At 43.9% G+C, this 18,324-nt stretch overlaps 1 protein-coding gene across 5 annotated transcripts in view; it reads right to left on the minus strand.

Annotated features, from left to right (window-relative positions):
- The window catches only part of Myo6 (myosin VI), a 140,274-nt gene that overhangs the window by 88,381 nt on the left and 33,569 nt on the right, over positions 1–18,324 (minus strand). For all 5 annotated transcript variants that reach the window (XM_070010239.1, XM_070010238.1, XM_070010237.1 and 2 more), the window contains exon 2: positions 1,854–1,996. In XM_070010239.1, coding sequence (XP_069866340.1) covers positions 1,854–1,970 — 117 coding nt within the window. In that variant the 5' untranslated portion in view covers positions 1,971–1,996. The remainder of the gene's footprint in view (positions 1–1,853; positions 1,997–18,324) is intronic.

Here is an 18,324-nt window from a genome sequence, read left to right on the forward strand (position 1 = left end):
GCTCATTCGTTCTACTATATAACTGATTCACACTAATGAGGCACAGCTCACAACACATTAAAATATTTAAAATATAAAAAAGCATGTCATCTTAGATTAAGTTCCCTCGATGCTTAAATTCGGATCTACAATTTCTCATCTCACTTTGGCCTTTTGATTTACGGTTTATAAGACATACTAAAGAAAAACAAAAGCTTTCAGACACATAAAATAATGAGTCTTGGATGTTTTGTTTTAACATGGACTGCACTGTTAAGTACAATTAATAAGAGGAAAAGCCCTGCCTTTCTTGCAGAAATGCCCAGTAAGAGCTGGCCGCCTCTAGCGCGGCACGATATATATTATGCATTTCGGTTCCTGGGTTGTTTACAGTAACAGGATAGCATCTTCTCCGCCAAGACCTCAGGAGAGAGCCGCCCTGTTTTTCTAAGGTTCCCAGGAGGATGGCAGTCATATGGCATTAGTTAACCGTGTATCAGTGGAGTATAAATTATTCATGAACATTTTCAGAGTCTAAAGTAAACAGAAATGTCATCCACAAATTTAATTCAGCCAGAAGAAATGTTTAACAGAAATATTTGGCTAGCGGAAAATTGTGAGGCTTTCCCACAAAAAAAAAAAAAAGGCCTTACCAGTCCTCCTGCAGACTGAAAGAAAGGTGTGTTTACCACAGAGGCCTGCTCTGTAAGCAATTATCCACCTCCCAGTCGCCTGTCCCCACATTTTCCATTTTGTATCACTGTCTGGTCTATGTCTAAGCTATTATAAAAGGAAACAAATATGTTTGCAGAATTAAGGCATACTTTTATATTATATCACAAAATTAGTAAGAAGGGAAGTCTTAAGACTTTAGTCTCTTCACTTAATAAAATATGTTTACCCAAATTCCATGTTAATAATTACTTTGAGTGCCAGCACCAGGATTGGGACTCAGGGCCTCGAGCTCTTGTTCAGCTATCATTCCTCCCAGCTGGCACTCTACCACTTGAGCCACACCTCCAGTTCTGGCTTTTTACTGGTTAATTTAAGGCAAGTCTCACAGATTTGTCTGCCCAGGCTGGCTACACAACTCAATTCTCATAGCTCAGCCTCCCGAGTAACTAGGATTATAGGCATGAGCCATTGGTGCCCAGCTCTCAATGCTAACTTCTTTTTTTTTTTTTTTTGTAGATTTTTTTTTATTGTGAAAATACTGTACAGAGGGGTTACAATTACATGAGCAAGGTAATGAGTACATTTCTTATCAAGCATTGTAGCCTCCTCCTTTGTTTCCCCTTCCCATCCCTTCCCATCCTCCCCCATCCACCCCTCCCCCCAGCAAAGTTGTAAAGTTTGTTTTCCACATAACGACTAGTACATCTCATTGTTGCAATGGGTCCATCAATGCTAACTTCTAATTAGGTAAAAAGCACTCTCTAAAAAAAAAAAAGATGTAAAGGCAAAAAAACTCAATTTAGTAAGACTCCTATTCATTTTTCATATTTTTTACAATGTGCTGACTGTATCACAGACATACTAATAATAATTTCAGTAGTGTGGCATAAGCAATTAAAAAGTTAATAACTGTTTCCACTTTGTCCCTAAGTTCTTCAATGATGTGACTGTGAAAGACCTACACCAACTTTCAGTCTCACTTTATCACTGGACCTCATTTTTCCCCTGGGATCTGAATTCTGACAATCACAGAGGTCAGCAGAAAACTGAGATTATCTTATTAGAAATTCATTTTTTCTTCACGATTGCAAGTGTTTCTGCTTCAATAAATAAGAAGAAAGACACCTGTCTCTTTGGAGGGGGGAAAAATGCCTATTTTTGGAATCCATCACATTTTTACGTCTCCCTCGGAAACTCACCTTGCCCCTTTGGTTCAAAGGTTCGATGGTGAGGCTGTCGGGGCCAATGTCCACGATGTTGCCCATCTGGAACCCATCAGTGGGGTGTGGCGCCCACACGGGCTTCCCATCTTCCATCTTTGAAGAGCGTCACCCACTTATTCCTGCGGACAAGAAGCCAAGGGAGCCCCGTGAGTAACTCGGGAAACAGGGAGCAAATAACTTGGGAAGTTTACAAGTAAATCACAACTCATCAAAACCTGCCTGTGCCTGGCAGCCAGGTAATCGGCTGCCTTCTCCCTCCCCGCCCCCTTGAGCCACCTCTGGAGAAGGCCAGGCAGACGCAGGCTGCCACCATTTTGTTTCACCAGAACCAACTCTGCCACTGCCTGCTGTCCATCATGCCTACGAGGAGGACCACAGTTGACCCCACATGGGGACAGACGTGTCACAGCACTTCCTGTTTACACTGCATCCTGGCTTGCATATGTGAGACAGTTAGCTAGGAACTGAAAATCAGGTCATTTTGGATCTGATGAAACGAATATATCCATTTAACCAACACCTAGTCAATACACAAAACATTTCCCTTACCCCTCAAAGTTGTCTCCTGTCTCCTTTTTGGTCCATCTTCATCCTCCCTATCCTTTTATTTCTTACCTCTTTCTAAATTTCATAAAAATGGTGCCATATATCATGTATAGTATTATGTATTCTTTTGTCTCTAGTTTCTGTGTGTGTGTGTGCTGGTACAGGGGCTTGAATTCAAGGCTTTGTGCTCTTGTTTGGTATCTTCATTCAAGGCCAGTACTCTACCTTTTAAGACATATCTCTACTTTTGGCTTTTTGGTGATTAATTGAAGATAAGTCTTTTGGTCTTCTTGCCTGGACTGGCCTTGAACCTTAATCCTCAGATCTCAGCCTCCAGGTTAGCTAGGATTACAGAAAGAACAAAACACTTTGATATTCAACCACACTGTTCTAGGTACTAGCCCAATGAATGACCGCCTGACAACAGGTTACTGATTGATCTATGGAGAGACACTGTGAACTGCCTCTAGTTTTTGCTTATTGTTGATTTCAGTCTAGTTCTACAATTATTCTCTAAAGCTTCTTGACTTGTAATGCTGCATTTATAATTATAGCACGTATAATTCCATTGGTAAATTTAAAGCAGCCTGTGGACGTAACAGCCAGAGTCCTTTGTTTTAATGAGATTGTATGCTATGAGACTGACATGTAACAGCGCCTCAGCTAGCAGGTCATCCCGGATCGCCAGCTTCCAGCTAAGTTCCAGTGGGAACTTAGTTTTTTCACTATTAACCTATACATAAAGATGAGTGTGCTCAGCACCCTAGTGGGCATCCTGTGGGGCTGGACTCACCATCAGGAGAGTGGATGCTCACAGGGCTAGTCTCTTGTGAGGGTCAAGTTCAGTGAAATAGGTGCCAGTGACTAGCATTCTCGCATGGTGCTTACCACACCATTTTCTACGCAGAGGCCACAGGGTGGGGTGGGTGGCTTCCCCCATGCCAGGGCTGCTGGCTTTGCCCGTAATTCCAAGTCACCAAATGACACAAAGATTCTTCCCAGAATCTTGTGTTACAAGACATGACTGTGAACGCCTTCCCTAATCCTGGCTCATTCCCAGGCTCTACATGCCATTTATCTTTAAGTTATACATAAATAGATTTCTCCAGCCCAGCCCCCCATTGAGTTCCTAGGCGTTTATTTACCTATTTGACACATCTTTGTGGGGGAGTATCAGATTAGTCATTTTATTTTAGGCTATTTATTTCTCTGTTCTATCATTCCCAACTTGTCCTTCCCCATATTGATGAAGGCAATGACAACATTCAGTTCACATCAAACCTGGAGTCCTCCTCAGTTCCTCCAGCTCCGAATCTTGTCAGCTTTCTCCCCAAAACCCACTTCCTCCATCAACTCTGGCATAAGCCAACATTATCCTTCTAAGATTTCTGCAATTAACTTAGCTGCCTGCTTCCAGTACTGCCACCCGCCGCCCCCCCCCCCCCCCAAGCAGGCCCGTCAACTTATTTCAAAGTAAATCTCATCACGTGATTCTGGCTCCACCAGACCATGGCTGTCCCCCATTGCCTCAAAGGGGGTGGGCACACGCTGGGAAAGAAGAAAGGGAAATGGGAGACTACTCTTAAAACCCAGACAAAACTCACTGCTACCACACTCAGACTGGCTCTCCAACGAGTTATTTAACCTCTCTGATCTTTATCTTTAGCCTTATCCATATGGTGGATAATATCACTTACATTACAGAATTGCCGGGAGGATTAAGTGACATAAAACTGAGATCACCAACCACTCTAACGGCACCCAATCATTGCTCATCATGGTTCTTCCTCCTCCTCCTTCTGCTTCAAACTACTTATCAATTTTTCAAAACAATGGTCTTGTGATGGTTCTAAATAATTAGGACAGAACAGTTAGGATTGATCACTCAGTCATGACTATCCTTAAAAGAGATGAAAAAAATTAAAATGAAATCACCAAAGCAAAAACTTCCAAGTCCCAAACAGAACAGCAACTTCAACTATTCTAAACTATTTCCTGTGGCTTTCCAGTTTCAATGAGAAAGTTAAAAGACATACACCAAATGCTGTCCCCTCACCAAAGCCCTAAGTTCACAGCGAGAGAATTCATCAGCGAGAGAATACATCACCACAAGGTTGGGCACAACCAAAGAGGAGACAATGGCTCCATTTTGAACAAAGCAAATAAACAGCTGAGAGACAATTGACTTAGCAAACTCAGACAGCTGAATCCCCGATGAGGACTTGGGAAGGATGAAAAACAACTCAAATTTTTATAAAGCTACAGAATCCTCAAAAGACACAAGGATATACAAGGTAAAACTAGGGTGAGGAGAAATATCTTAAATAAGGATGACTCGATGGAAACTGAGAAAGAGACTGTCTAGAACCAACAGACTCACTCCATACTGCCGACCAAATGCACCAGGTTCTCCCCTGGCCAGGAGAAGTTTAGAAGTTGTTGTCTGGACTGAGAATCATCAGGAACAATAAAGGTTGTACACATGAACCTGCCACACTTCTCCTAAGATTCCCACCTGGACAGATCTTCATCACCTGGTTATAACAAGAATCCTTCTGAGTCTCTTGAGGGAGAATTCTTCACCCTAGATATTTGATTAGATTTCTTCTCCCCCATATTTGAGGAAAATGGCCTTGATCTGCCTCAGCAAGAATCCTGTTAAGTCAGTTTAGCAAAATTCTTCATGACTCCTTGTAGCAATTTCCATCTGCTGACCCCCTACATTGTCATTTAACTAAAAATCCCCCCACTATCTTCTTTGCATTCAGAGGTGAGCCCCAGTTGTCCTTACTGCGATATCCCTTGTCATAAACCGAATGTGTGTGACCAGATCAGTATAACTCCACAGATGCATGTGCGGAAGCCTTAACCCGCCATATCTCTGTATTTGGAGGTGAAACTATTAGGAGGGAGAGTATGATTAAGGTCAGAAAGGTAGGGTTCTAGTCAGAGAGAGATTTGTTTTTTATGTGTATTTTTTTAGGGGAGGGGTGTGTATATGTGTGTGCTGGTCCTGGGGCTTGAACTCAGGGCCTGAGTGCTGTCCCTGAGCTTTTCTGTGCTCAAGGATAGTGTACTACCACTTGAGCCACAGCTCCATTTCCTGCTTTTTGGTGCTTAGAAATCAAGAATCTCATGGACTTTCCTCCCCAGACTACCTTCAAACCATAATCTTCAGGTCTCAGCCTCCTAAGTGGTTAATATTACAATGTAATACTCATTAGAAGGTATAAAAGATAAAATTGAGGTTCTCTTTCAGAAAGAAAAAAGGAATGACAAAGAAAAGATATATGCAAGAAGGATAAAAATAAAAAACCTCCAGCCCCCTAAGATAGAAAGGTTATAAACTATCCAAAGAAAACTAAATAGCACAGAAAAGTATGGGTTTCTAGAATCTAGCCAAAATATATTCACTGAGTCCTTAACGAAATAACTGAAAAACAAGACACACATAAACAGATACCCCTGGTTGAATTTCCAGACACTGAAAATAAAGGAAGGAAGCTAATCATTTTCAGAGAAGGGGCCAAAGAACAAGTGACTTCCAAGAGACCACAAATTAAATGGGCTGAGCGACACTCAAAGCAGTGAGTCAGTGAAGCTATGCTTTTACAATTCTGAAGGAAATGTAGTTACAACCTAGAACTCTACTTCAGCAAACTGGAGTCCAGACTGAGCAATGTGCCCCAAGCATTAGCCACACAACGCAGGCATCCAAGGCTCCATGTACCTACACACAAATAAAACTGTGAAGCATCATGGGATACGCAGGGGCGGTGTTACAATTCCCTTTCCATGGGGAGGGTAGGCGTGTGGATGGGATGAGGAGGAACCATGGAAGGGGTGATTCTGATCAAGCTGCATATACATATGTCAAAATGAAGCAACTGGCTGAGAATGTGGCTTAGTGGTAGAGTGCTTGCCTAGCATGCATGAAACCCTGGGTTCAATTCCTCTGTACCACATACACAGAAAAAGCCGGAAATGGTGCTGTGGCTTAAGTGGTAGAACGCTAGCCTTGAGCACAGAGAGGCTCAAGGACAGTACTCAAGGCCTTAGTTTAAGCCCCAGGACCGGCAAACACACACACACACACACACACACACACACACACACACACACACACACACACACACACACACACACACACACACACACACACACACACACACACACACACACACACACACACACACACACACGTATGTAAACTATCTGAAGATAACAAAAAAAATATACAACTATGTGAAGATAATGAAAAAAAGAATAAAAAGGAGGAAGAAAGAAAGAAAGAATTAAGAACAAAATAAGGAAAGAAAAGAAAAGAAAGAATGGGCCAGGTGCTGGTGGCTCACACCTGTAATCCTAGCTACTCAGGAGGTTGAGATCTGAGAAAAACAGTTCAAAGCCAGGAAGGACAGGAAAGTCTAGGAGATTCATCTCCAATTAACCACCTGAAAACCAGAAGTAGAGCTGTGGCTCAAAGTGATAGAGCCCTAGCCTTGAGCAGAAAAGCTCAGGGACAGTGCCCAGGCCCTGAGTTCAACCCCGTGACTGACAAGGACAACGAACTACAACGACAATGAGGAAGAAGAAGAAGGAGCAAGATTAGAATTACTTAGCACTACACAAAACAAGAGGGCAGGGAGAAACTTCTAAAATGCCTTCCACAGCCATTCTTTCAGTTAATTAGTATTTATTTTGCCATCAGCTCTGTGCCACAGACTGCCGGGTCCTGGGTATATAATGGTGAGCAAAAAAGGAACGAGGTGCCTGGCCTTCAGCAGCTTTCTTTTCTTTTTTTTTTTTCTTTCTTTTTTTTTTTTTTTTTGGTCATTGTGGGGCTTGAACTCTGGGCTTGGGTGCTGTCCCTGCGCTCTTCAGCTCAAGGTAAGTGCTCTACCACTTGAGCCACAGCGCCACTTCCAGTTTTCTAGTGGTTTTTATTGGAGATAAGAGCCTCACGAACTTTCCTGCCCAGGCTGGTTTTAAACCTTGATCCTCAGATCTCAGCCTCCTGAGTACCTAGGATTACAGGCATGAGCCACCGATGCCCGGCAGCTTTCTATCTAACAGGAAACACTTCATTGCAATTGAAGGGTCAACAGAATGGGCAAGACTCCTGTCCTGAGGGATCTCAAGTTCCAGTAGAGGCAGAAGGCATAAAGATATAAAGTAGATGGATCCAATTTGCCAGGCCCTGGTCTTGCTGATCAAAACAATGTTATTTGTACCTTTGGCACTCAACTTCAAACTGGCAAGTGCCCTTGTGTGTATCGGTGAAGTGAGGGCTATTAGCTTCCATGCTGTCCAGATGCTACAAGAAAACTGGGCAGGGGCTGGGAAGGTGGCTCAGTGGTAGAGCGCTTGCCTTGCATGCATGAGGCCCTGGGTTTGATTCCTCAGCACCACATAAGCAAAAAGAAAAAAGTCGGAAGTGGCGCTACGGCTCAAGTGGTAGAGCGCTAGCCTTGAGCTGAAGAGCTGAGGGACAGTGCCCTGGCCCAGAGTTCAGGCCCCACGACCAGACCCAAAAAAACAAACAAACAAAAAAGAAACTGGGTAGCACATAGCACTTGGCCATGATGGGTATCTGTACACACTGAACACCATCTCCACTGGGCCTTCCCGCTGATTTCCATGCCAAAACTTACACACACTTTGGCCTTACCACTGAATTAGTTCTGGAAAAGCCTTCTAGAAAACATTTCAAGTTAATACTCTGTCAGTTAGAGGACCAAATCCTGGATTCAAATTCTGGGCACCACTTTGCCTCCTAGAGCTGATTGTGGACACCAGTAGCTAACATTAGTCAATAGATCTGAAAAAAAAAAGACTTAGTTATACATAGAATATTGCCTGAACATACTATTTAATGATGTTTTTAAAATAGTTTAAAAGGCTGGGAATATGGCCTAGTGATAGAGTGCTTGCCTAGTATGCAAGAAGCCCTGGGTTCGATTCCTCAGTACCACATAAACAGTAAAAGCCAGAAGGGGTGCTGTGGCTCAAGTGGTAGAGTGCTAGCCTTGAGCAAAGGAACCCTGAGTTCAAGTCCTATGACTGGCAAAAAAAAAAAAGAAAAGAAAAAAATGTTTAAAAGTTGTAAAGGCTTTATGAAATTCCTTATATCATTTGTTTTGTAAACATAGAGATGCTTGTTTCTGACTTGTAAAGTCTTAATTTATATATAAATTTAAATTACTTTCATTTTTTCATCATCTTTATGTAGTTGTACAAAGGGATTACAGTTCAACATGCCAGGGTATGAGTATAATGCATCTTGATGAATGTCACCTTTCTGTCAGTTTCCCCATTTCTCCTGAATTTAAATGGGTAGATTATAAAATGAATTTTTAAAAAGGTAAAAGCTAGAACTTCTAGGTTGAGTGGCCACTGCCAAAAGCTAAACATATCTTACACGGAGACTGTTTGTTTTCCAGTTAACAGTGCTATTCAGGAGTCTGAGATCTGAGGATCGAAGTCAAAGCCAGCCTGTTAGAAAAATCTGTGAGAACTCATCTCCAATTAACTACCAAATGGAAGAATGCTAATCTTGAGCAAAAAAAGCTCAGGGACAGCATCTATGCCTTGAGTTCAAGCTCCAGAACAAGAAAAAAAAAAAAAAGGCAAGAGCCTGCCATCTTGTAACATGCCAGCTTGTGAATAATGCTCTTTCTTCCTCAGTCGCTGCTGCTGTATTCACCGACCCCATGGGGCCGCAGGGAATCAAATCTTGTGTGGTTAAACCTGTTTTTTCTTTATTCTCACACCTCAGTCAACACAAAAGACTTCTGTGACCTATAAAGGTGCAGAGATTTCTCCCATCAGAGAGCAAGCCATCAGCTCTGCAGCCCCACGCCCCTCTGGGTATTCTAGCCCAGCTCAGTGCTGACATGTCACCCCAGAGAAAGGGTCAGACCCCACATGCCAAGATCTCCGCAACTGCCTTCTCCTCTGCCTCAGATGCAGTGGCGAGCCCCCAGATTTTTGTTTTTGCCAGTACTGGGCCTTGAACTCGGGGCCTCGTGCTCTCCCTCAGCTATTACACTCAAGGCTCATTATCACTTGAGCCAGGCCTCCAGTTCCAGCTTTTTGCTGATTAGCTGCATGTAAGAGTCTCTTGCCAGGTGCTAGTGATTCACACTCATAATTCTAGCTACTCAAGGGTTGGGGAGGTGGCTCAGTGGTAGAGCGCTTGCCTTGCATGCCTAAGGCCCTGGGTTCGATTCCTCAGCACCACATAAGCAAAAAGAAAAAAAGCCAGAAGTGGCGCTGTGGCTTAAGTGGTAGAGCGCTAGCCTTGAGCTGAAGAGCTGAGGGACAGCGCTCAGGCCCAGAGTTCAGGCTCCAAAAAAACAGGACCCAAAAAAACAAAAACCAAAAAACATAATTCTAGCTACTCAAGAGGTTGAGGTCTCAAGATCAAGGTTCAAAGCCAGCCCAAGTAGGAAAGTCCATGAGACTCTTTTCCAATTCATCACCAAAATTCTGGATGTGGAGATGTGGCTCAAGTGGTAGAGAACTATCCTTGATGAAAAAATAGCTCAAAGACAGCACCCAGGCCCTGAGTTCAAGCTCCAACACCAATATCTAAAAAAGATACAGCCAGGCGTCAGTGGTTCACGCCTGTATTCCTAGCTACTCAGGAGACTGAGATCTGAGGATCACGGTTCAAAGCCAGCCTGGGCAGGAAAGTCCATGAGACTCTTATCTCCAATAAACCAACAGTGGCACTGTGCTCCAGCAGTAGAACACTAGCCTTGAGATGGAGAGCTGAAGGACAGCGCCTAAGCCCAGAGTTCAAGCCCCATGACAAGCCCCACAACCGACAAAAAACAAAGATACACATGAGCTGGGAATGTGGCTTAGTGGTAGAGTGCTTGCCTAGCATGCATGAAGCTCTGGGTTCAATTCCTGAGTACTGCATAAACAGAAAAGGTCAGAAGTGGTGCTGTGGCTCAAGTGGTAGAATGCTAGCCTTGAGCAAAAGAAGGCACAGGGACAGTGCCCAGGCCCTGAGTTCAAGCCCCAGGACTGACAAAAAAAAAAAAAAAAAAAGACACACACACACACACAAACAACAACAACGAAAAATCACCTCCCTCCTAGGGTTTGATTAACTTGCTCAGGCAGCTCATACTTGCATTTATGATCTATTAGAAAAAAATATTACAAAGAATACAAATAAAGAGAACTGTAGAGTGAGGAACAGGAACTAAGTCTTGCTCCTTTTGGGGTTTGTGAAGAAATATTTACATGGGCATATCAGAAGCCAGACAAACCTTGTAGAAATATTAGAGGAACATGGTAGCACCTGATGCTAATCAGCAGGCTGGGGATACACGGCCAGATGTGTTTTCTTCAGCATTTTCTCCGTCTTCTCTGTGCAGCATTTGTCTGTCCCAGGGATCAGGCAGAAGCCTCTGGAATGAAGAGGTCTTCTGACTACCAGACAGACTACATGTGAGCATTTCTTTATGGCCTTTTAGAAGACGTTGGTGTCTATGGCCATACCATGCTGATCTTGTCTGATGTCAGGAGCTAAGCAGGGTCAGGCCTGGTTCATAGTCGATGGCAGGAAGACTCTACTATTCACCTTTAAAAAGAAAAGTTCTGCACTCTGGCCTACCTTGGGGTGGAAGTTATGAGTCAGGAATCTGAATGAAAATCAAACTGGATGCATACATCACAGTATCACACACAGATATCCTACGGAATGAAAAGCTTCTGTTTCTTTTCGAAGGCCACTTGGTTTTCAACTCTACTATGTAACATGCTTGGAAAACAACATACTCCCTAAAATGCAAATTTTCTCACGTGTAAGAGTAATTTATCATTTCTCGGGCTCTCACAATCACATCTACTTATCCGTGTGCTGTTGTTTCAAAGGCCACATTACACTTTTTCAGAGACCACTCGTGTGTATGTGTGTGTGTGTGTGTTCATAGGGCTTGAACTCAGAGCTTCATGCTTTCCGTTAGCTTTTTCACTCAAGGCCGGCAGTGTACCGCTTGAGCCACACCTCCACTTCTGGCTTTTTGCTGGTTAATTGGAGTGCACCATCTCACAGACTCTTCTGCCCAGGCTCAGCTCTCAACCTCCAGAAAAGATTACAGGCAGTGCCAGTGCCAGTCTCAGAGATGGTGCTACTTTCTCCCGCAGTCTGCCAGGTGATCTCCACACCAGTCCCCCTCCTGGTCCTTCCTCTCTCACCTCCTCCCCTCCATCCCGGCACTCCTCCCTCACCGCGGCCCCTCCCCTGAGCTCTTATGCCCACTTCCATGCCCTCTCACCTTCTCTCCACCCATTCCTGTGCACCTCCCATTGGTAAGGTGTGCCGAGAGGAGATGCCACGTGGGTGTTCAGGCAGAAAAGGTCTTTTGTGTTGAAAAGGTTTAAACGCATCTTGTGAGCAAGGTGAGCAAGGTGTTGCTAAGTGGGTGTGTGCACCGTGCAGTATTCCTACCTCAGGGCCCTCTGTCTGAGATCTAGCTTTTCTTTTTCTTCTCTACTTGTGGGGGGATGGGGGACCAAGGGGAACCATATTGGGGTTTGAACTCTGGGCTTTGTATTTCCTAAGCAGGCACTCTGTCACTTCAATTATACCCCAAGCCCATTTTTACTTTATTTTTTGGAGATAATCTTGAGGTTCTGCCCATTGCTAGCACCAGACCATGATCCTCCTACTCATACGCCCTATGTAGATGGGACTACGGACATGCACCACCACACATGGCTTACGGGTTGAAATGAGACAGCTAACTGTTGCCTAAGCTAGCCTCAAACTGTGCTCCTTTCCATCTCCAGCTCCTGAGTAGCTGAGATTATAGGTCTGAGCTACCACACCTGGCTCAGAAGATTCTTGATAACCCGAAAAGGTTTCAAGCAGTTTTCATAACAGTCCGTATATTTTGACTGAAATTTTTATGATGATATCCAGGTCAGGTCCATACTAGACAAACACTCCACCGCTTTGGCCATTCCCCTAGCCCTCTTGCTTTTACTAAGTTTTTCAGATAGTATCTCACTTTTTCCCGGGCTGATCTCACACTCTTGATCTCCATGCCCCACCCTTCCCGGGCAGCTGGAATCACAGGCACGCAGCACCACATCTAGATGACTTAAAACTTTAATTAAAATCTCAGGGTAAATATTATACTTGACCCAAAAAGAAAGCAAACAAGTATAATGGAACAAATAAATCATTTTCCCAAATTTCGTTCTCAGCTTAGTGTGCTAGAATTAATGGTTTGTCAATATTGCTTTATTGTATTTTCCAACTCTTGTGGGCAGTAGTGATTTTACCGACTTTTGGAAGGACAAACAAAGGTGTTTATGGAGATGGGAAACAATCTATATTTTTCAGCTACCAACTACTGGGAGGACAGGAAGCTGTGAAAATGTTACAGTATTAAAACTCTGGCGAGGGGCTGGGAAGGTGGTTCAGTGGTAGAGCACTTCCCTTGCATGCATGAGGCCCTGGGTTCGATTCCTCAGCATCACATAAGCAAAAAGAAAAAAGCCGGAAGTGGTGATGTGGCTCAAGTGGTAGAGCGCTAGCCTTGAGCTGAAGAGCTGAGGGACAGCGCCCAGGCCCAGAGTTCAGGCCCCACGACCGAACAAAAACAAACAAACAAACAAACAAACTGGCAAATTCATTCTGGAATAGCTCCTGGAGGTACTACAGTCATCTTCTGACTATAATTAGGAAGAATTATTTCAAGTAGCAGTGGATGGTGAGACAGAGCACACACAGTCATGGAGGAGCTGGGGGTGGAGAGTGGCACCTGAAGATGGCGCGGACGCATGAAATAAAATCATTACAGATGCAGTCTGCAAGCCACAGCTCAACTGCCATTCTGTGCCAAACACATGTCCTGAAACCACTTCGTATTTCTCAGCCAAAAACAAAAACCAAGACTCAGCTGAGTCTCTGCATGATTAACTTTAAAGCTCCTCGTTAATGAGGTGAGTTAGATCCAAAACTTTCAGAGCAGGTCCACCGCTCAGTTCCCACGCTGCCCATCTCATTCTTTGCCTGGACTTAGGGACACAATGATTCTTCAACAATTAACATGCCACTCAGCTACGATCCAGTCTCAACTCACAGGCACTCCCATCCCAGAAGAGAATCTGCTGGAAGCACGCAGCCACTCTGCAAGGAGGAATATCCTCGCATTCAAAACTGGCGTCTGCTTTTCCTTACTTTTGTCGTCTGTATCCAGATGCAATGACAATCTCACATTTCCAGTCAACACCGTCTCAGGTTAATTTTGTACTAAAGCAAAGAGATCTTACATTTAGGATTTTTCCAAAAGCCAAAGGGAACATGAAAGAAAGAAGGAAAGGAAGGAAAGGAAGGAAAGGAAAGAAGGAAGGAAGGAAGGAAGGAAGGAAGGAAGGAAGGAAGGAAGGAAGGAAGGAAGGAAGGAAGGAAGGAAGGAAGGAAGGAAAGGAAGGAAGGAAGGAAGGAAGGAAGGAAGGAAGGAAGGAAGGAAGGAAGGAAGGAAGGCAGGCAGGCAGGCAGGCAGGCAGGCAGGCAGGCAGGCAGGCAGGCAGGCAGGCAGGCAGGCAGGCAGGCAGGCAGGCAGGCAGGCAGGCAGGCAAGCTCGCTCCCCTCTGCTGGAATGGGGGGGGTGGGAGGGCAAGAGCCTTCCCTTCATCTCTCCTGAGCTCATGGCTGAGTCCTTTCCAGTTCCGAGTCTTTCACCTTCCTTCATGCTTCCATGACTCAGTGCACCCAAACCCAAACAACTTCATTGTGAGTCACTTTTCTTCAGGCTTTGGAGGGCAGGACTGCACAGTTTCAGTGTAAGGAATCTCCTTCACCTTTCTGGCTCCAAGTCACTTGCACCTGCCTCTATCTCACCCTGCGACATGAAAGAAAGCCTGAGGGCTGGATCTTCTCCACACATGACCTAAACCTCCATGATAGCGTGGCTTGCTGCACACACAGCAAGTCACAGTGGTTCCCCTTCTGCACACATGAAAGCAGTCAGGAATTGTCTGCATATTATCTGTTATCACCTATATTTGTTATTATCCTCAAGTAGCTGTACAAAAGACAAGCACCAGTGGCTCATACCTGTAATCCTAGCTACTCAGGAGGCTGAGATCTGATGATCACGGGTCAAAGCCAGCCTGGACAGGAAAGTCCGTGATATTCTTATCTCTAATTAACCACCAGAAAACAGGAAGTGGCGCTGTGGCTCAAGTGGTAGAGTGCTAGCCTTGAGCTGAAGAGCTCAGGTACAGCACCCAGGCCAGAGTTCAAGCCCCATGACTAACCAAAAAACAAAACCAAACAAAGTAGTTGTACAAAGCAGCTTCAACTCAACAATGAGCTTGAGAGTACAATGCATCTTGATCAATGTCCCCTTTCCATCGTTCTCCCCATCTCGCTCACCCCCACCCTGCCCCTCAAGTTCCCTGGCTCCATTTTCACATGCGTACATTGGATGTTATGACCATATTTACCCACCTTTCCTCACTCCATTTGTCCGCCCCCATTCTATTCTTTAAATGTTTTCCTGTTTTCTGTTCTATCTCCTTAAAGGTTTGATATTTCAATGTTGTGATTCAAGGAGATTGCTTTTATTTCCTCTGATCCAACTTTGCCTCTGCACCTCCAGCGTAGCTAGAATTACAGGTGTGAGCTACTAGTGCCCAGCTTATCCAAATTCTTCATTCCTGAATCCTATCTGCTTGGAGATGGCTTCCACTTGACTCTCTAACCCTTCCATTTGAAACATGCTGTAATCACATTTTTCGTTTGTTTGTGCTGCTACTGGGACTTGAACTGAGGGCCTTATACTCTTGCTTAGTATTTCTGCTCAAGGCTGACACTCTAGCACTTGAGCCACACCTCCACTCCTGAGAGGTTTAATTGGACATGAAGAGTCTCTTAGATGTGTCTGCCCAGGCTGGCTTTGGACCGGGATCCTCAGCTCTCAGCCTCTAGCTAGGATTACAGGCGTGAGCCACTGACACCCAGCTCTAAGGGTGTTAATTGTTAATTGTTAATTCCCCACACACACACTGTATCTTTGTTCACTTGTTTGCTACAGTTCTGATCTCCTTCATGGGAAGACTTCCCCCATGCCTGGTACAGGTGAGCAGCCCCTCTGCAGCTTTCACTCTGCAGTAACCAGGCCGCACCAGTTACCTTCCTGTAGGCAAGCACCCAGCTGTTGGGCTTCTGCTGCTGAAGTCCCTGTTTCAGAAACCAAGGCGCCTCTGGTCTCAGGCAAGATGGGTACCGGGCAGAGAACTAAGCTCTCACACAGATGTCACGCGGGTAACACCTGCACTGTGTGCTGCCCACCCCACCCACAATCTCCAAGCCTTGAAGGGAGGCTTCAATTGTGTTTGCTTTCAGAACCATGCTGCAATTTCTCACCTGCTACTGTGGTTTCTCTCCCCTTTGATCTCATAGCTTTATAAGTTTCTTGTTTGAATTCCTGGACTGTCATTTTGGTGACATTTCAGAAGAGAGAGAAGACATATTTGTAGCAAGTGTCCATGGTTTACAAGAAGTCTGATTTGTAACAAAGCATCTTTCTGTTCCAGTATTTTCATTATCGCCTTGAGCGCACATAAACAAGTTTATTGATCTGATATTTTCATATCTGTCATATTTTAATTATTAACATGAATTATCATTTAAATTGTGATTATTTTAAAGCATTGGTAGTTTATTAATACAATTATAATTCACATAAAAGCTTCAACTAAATCTCTAAGCTTGCTGGGTTGTGGATATGGTTTAGTAAAATATTTGAAGCCCTGGGTTCAACCACCAGCACAGGGAAAAAGAGAGAAGGAGGGGGGGCTTTTTATAAAACACATTTCAGGAAGACAATTTTGACTTGTTTTCTCAATATATAATTGGAAATGCGTTCCGTAAGGAGACAGAGGGCTAATCATAAGGCCTAGTTAAATCTTTGGAGACCTGTTAAGATTTTTTAAATTACCATTGCCAGCCATAGGGATACAACTGTAATCTCAGCAACTCAGGAGGCTGAGATGGAGGGATCAGTGGAGCTCACAAATCTGAAACCAGACTAGCTAACCTAGTGAAACCTTCATCTCCAAGAAAACAAAGCAAAAACACTGTGAAATGAAAATAAGCTTCACAAAAAAAAACTAACAGAAACGCTCTAGTATACGCAGTTCAAAATGCTCTAGTATACACAGTTCAAGAGCATAAAAAGGGGAGGATGCAAGTTCCGAATGAACCAGAGCCATCACTAGTGCTTGTCATTCTCTGCACATTGTTACAGCCGCCAGGGAAACCTCATCATACAATGACTTCGTCAGTGAGTGTGTACTGTGGCTGCATAGGTAATTGCCCCAAGCTGAAAACAATTTCAATAACCAGTACAGATAAATGCATGGCCAAACAATGAAAAACTACCCAGCAAATTGTGTGAGGGCCACAAAAAAGCAAGGACAATCTCAAAGCATTCTTCGGAGTAAATGCCAGAAGCCAGGAGTGAGTGGTATAAGACTCCATTTGTGCGAAAATACAGGACAGATAAAGCTATTCGAAAGGACAGAGCTCACAACAGCAACTGGAACTGACTATAACAGGGTAAGATAACTTTTGTGGAAACTACTCTGTATCTCCAACTGAAATCCTATAAAAGAAGAATTTTACTGTATGTACATTATTCCTCAACAAATGTAGTTTTTAAAAAACAATCAAGAAAGCTTACCAAATTAATAGTATAAAAGTCTGATAACCAGATACTTGGAAGACAAAGACAGACCAGGCAAAACTTTCAAGAGTCTATTTCAAATTCAAGCCACATTTGGCTTGGTTCATGCCTCTAATCCCAGCTGATCATGAGTTGAGATCAGGGGACTGCAATTCCATGCCAAGCCAAACAAAGAAGTTCACAAGACCCCATCTTAGCAGAAAAGGCTGGACACTGTGGTGTGTGCCTGTTATCTCAACCACTGTAGAAAACATAAATAGGAGAGCTGTTGTCCAGGCCTGCTTGGGCAAAAGATGACTATCTCAAAAAAATAACCAGAGGGCTGGGAAGGTGGCTCAGTGGTAGAGCGCTTGCCTTGCATGCTCGAGGCCCTGGGTTCTATTCTTCAGCACCACATAAGCAGAAAAAAAAAAGGCCGGAAGTGGCACTGTGGCTGAAGTGGTAGAGCACTCGCCTTGAGCTGAAGAGCTGAGGGACAGCGCCCAGGCCCAGAGTTCAGGCCCCACGACCGGACCCCCTCCCCCTCCAAAAAAATAACCAGAGCAAAAACAAGCTCATTGCATGACTAAAGTGGTAGAATAATTGCTTAGCAAACATAAGTTCAAATCCAGAACTAAAAAAATCCTAGGCCAAGTAGCACATGCTGTATTTGCAGCTCAGGAGGTAAAAATAGGAGGATTAAAGTTCAAGGCTGACTCAGCACAAAGCCCCTATGTGGAAAAAAAAACTAAAAAAACAAAAAAAAACAAAATACCAGGAGCAGTGGTTCACACCTGCAATTCCAGCTACAGTTAAAGACATAAGAAGAATAGACACAATCTGAGGTCAGCCTAAGCAAAAAGTGTAAGACCCTGCCTGAAAAATAACTAAAGCAAAAGGTGTGGCAGCATGGCACAAGTAGTATAGCATTTGCCTAACAAGGGCAGAGCCCAGAGTTCAAATCTCAGTACCACAAAGAAGAAAAGGCAGAAAATATGTAATAACCAGTTGTGATTAAGAAAAAGAGTCCCCAGGAAACTAGAGAGAAGGTGAGTTCTTAATCTGATGTGAGTACACATGAAAAAAATCTATACATATCTGTGAAACCTGGAAAGCTTCCAGGTTTGGGACTGAAAACCAAGTAAGCATGCCAGGTGCCACCTGTTCTGTGCAACATGTTCACATTTTACTTGAGGTCT

The sequence above is a fragment of the Dipodomys merriami genome, unplaced genomic scaffold (assembly GCF_024711535.1).
Source record: "Dipodomys merriami isolate MVZ:Mamm:240054 unplaced genomic scaffold, mDipMer1.0.p SCAF_8, whole genome shotgun sequence".
Taxonomy (NCBI): Eukaryota; Metazoa; Chordata; class Mammalia; order Rodentia; family Heteromyidae; genus Dipodomys; species Dipodomys merriami.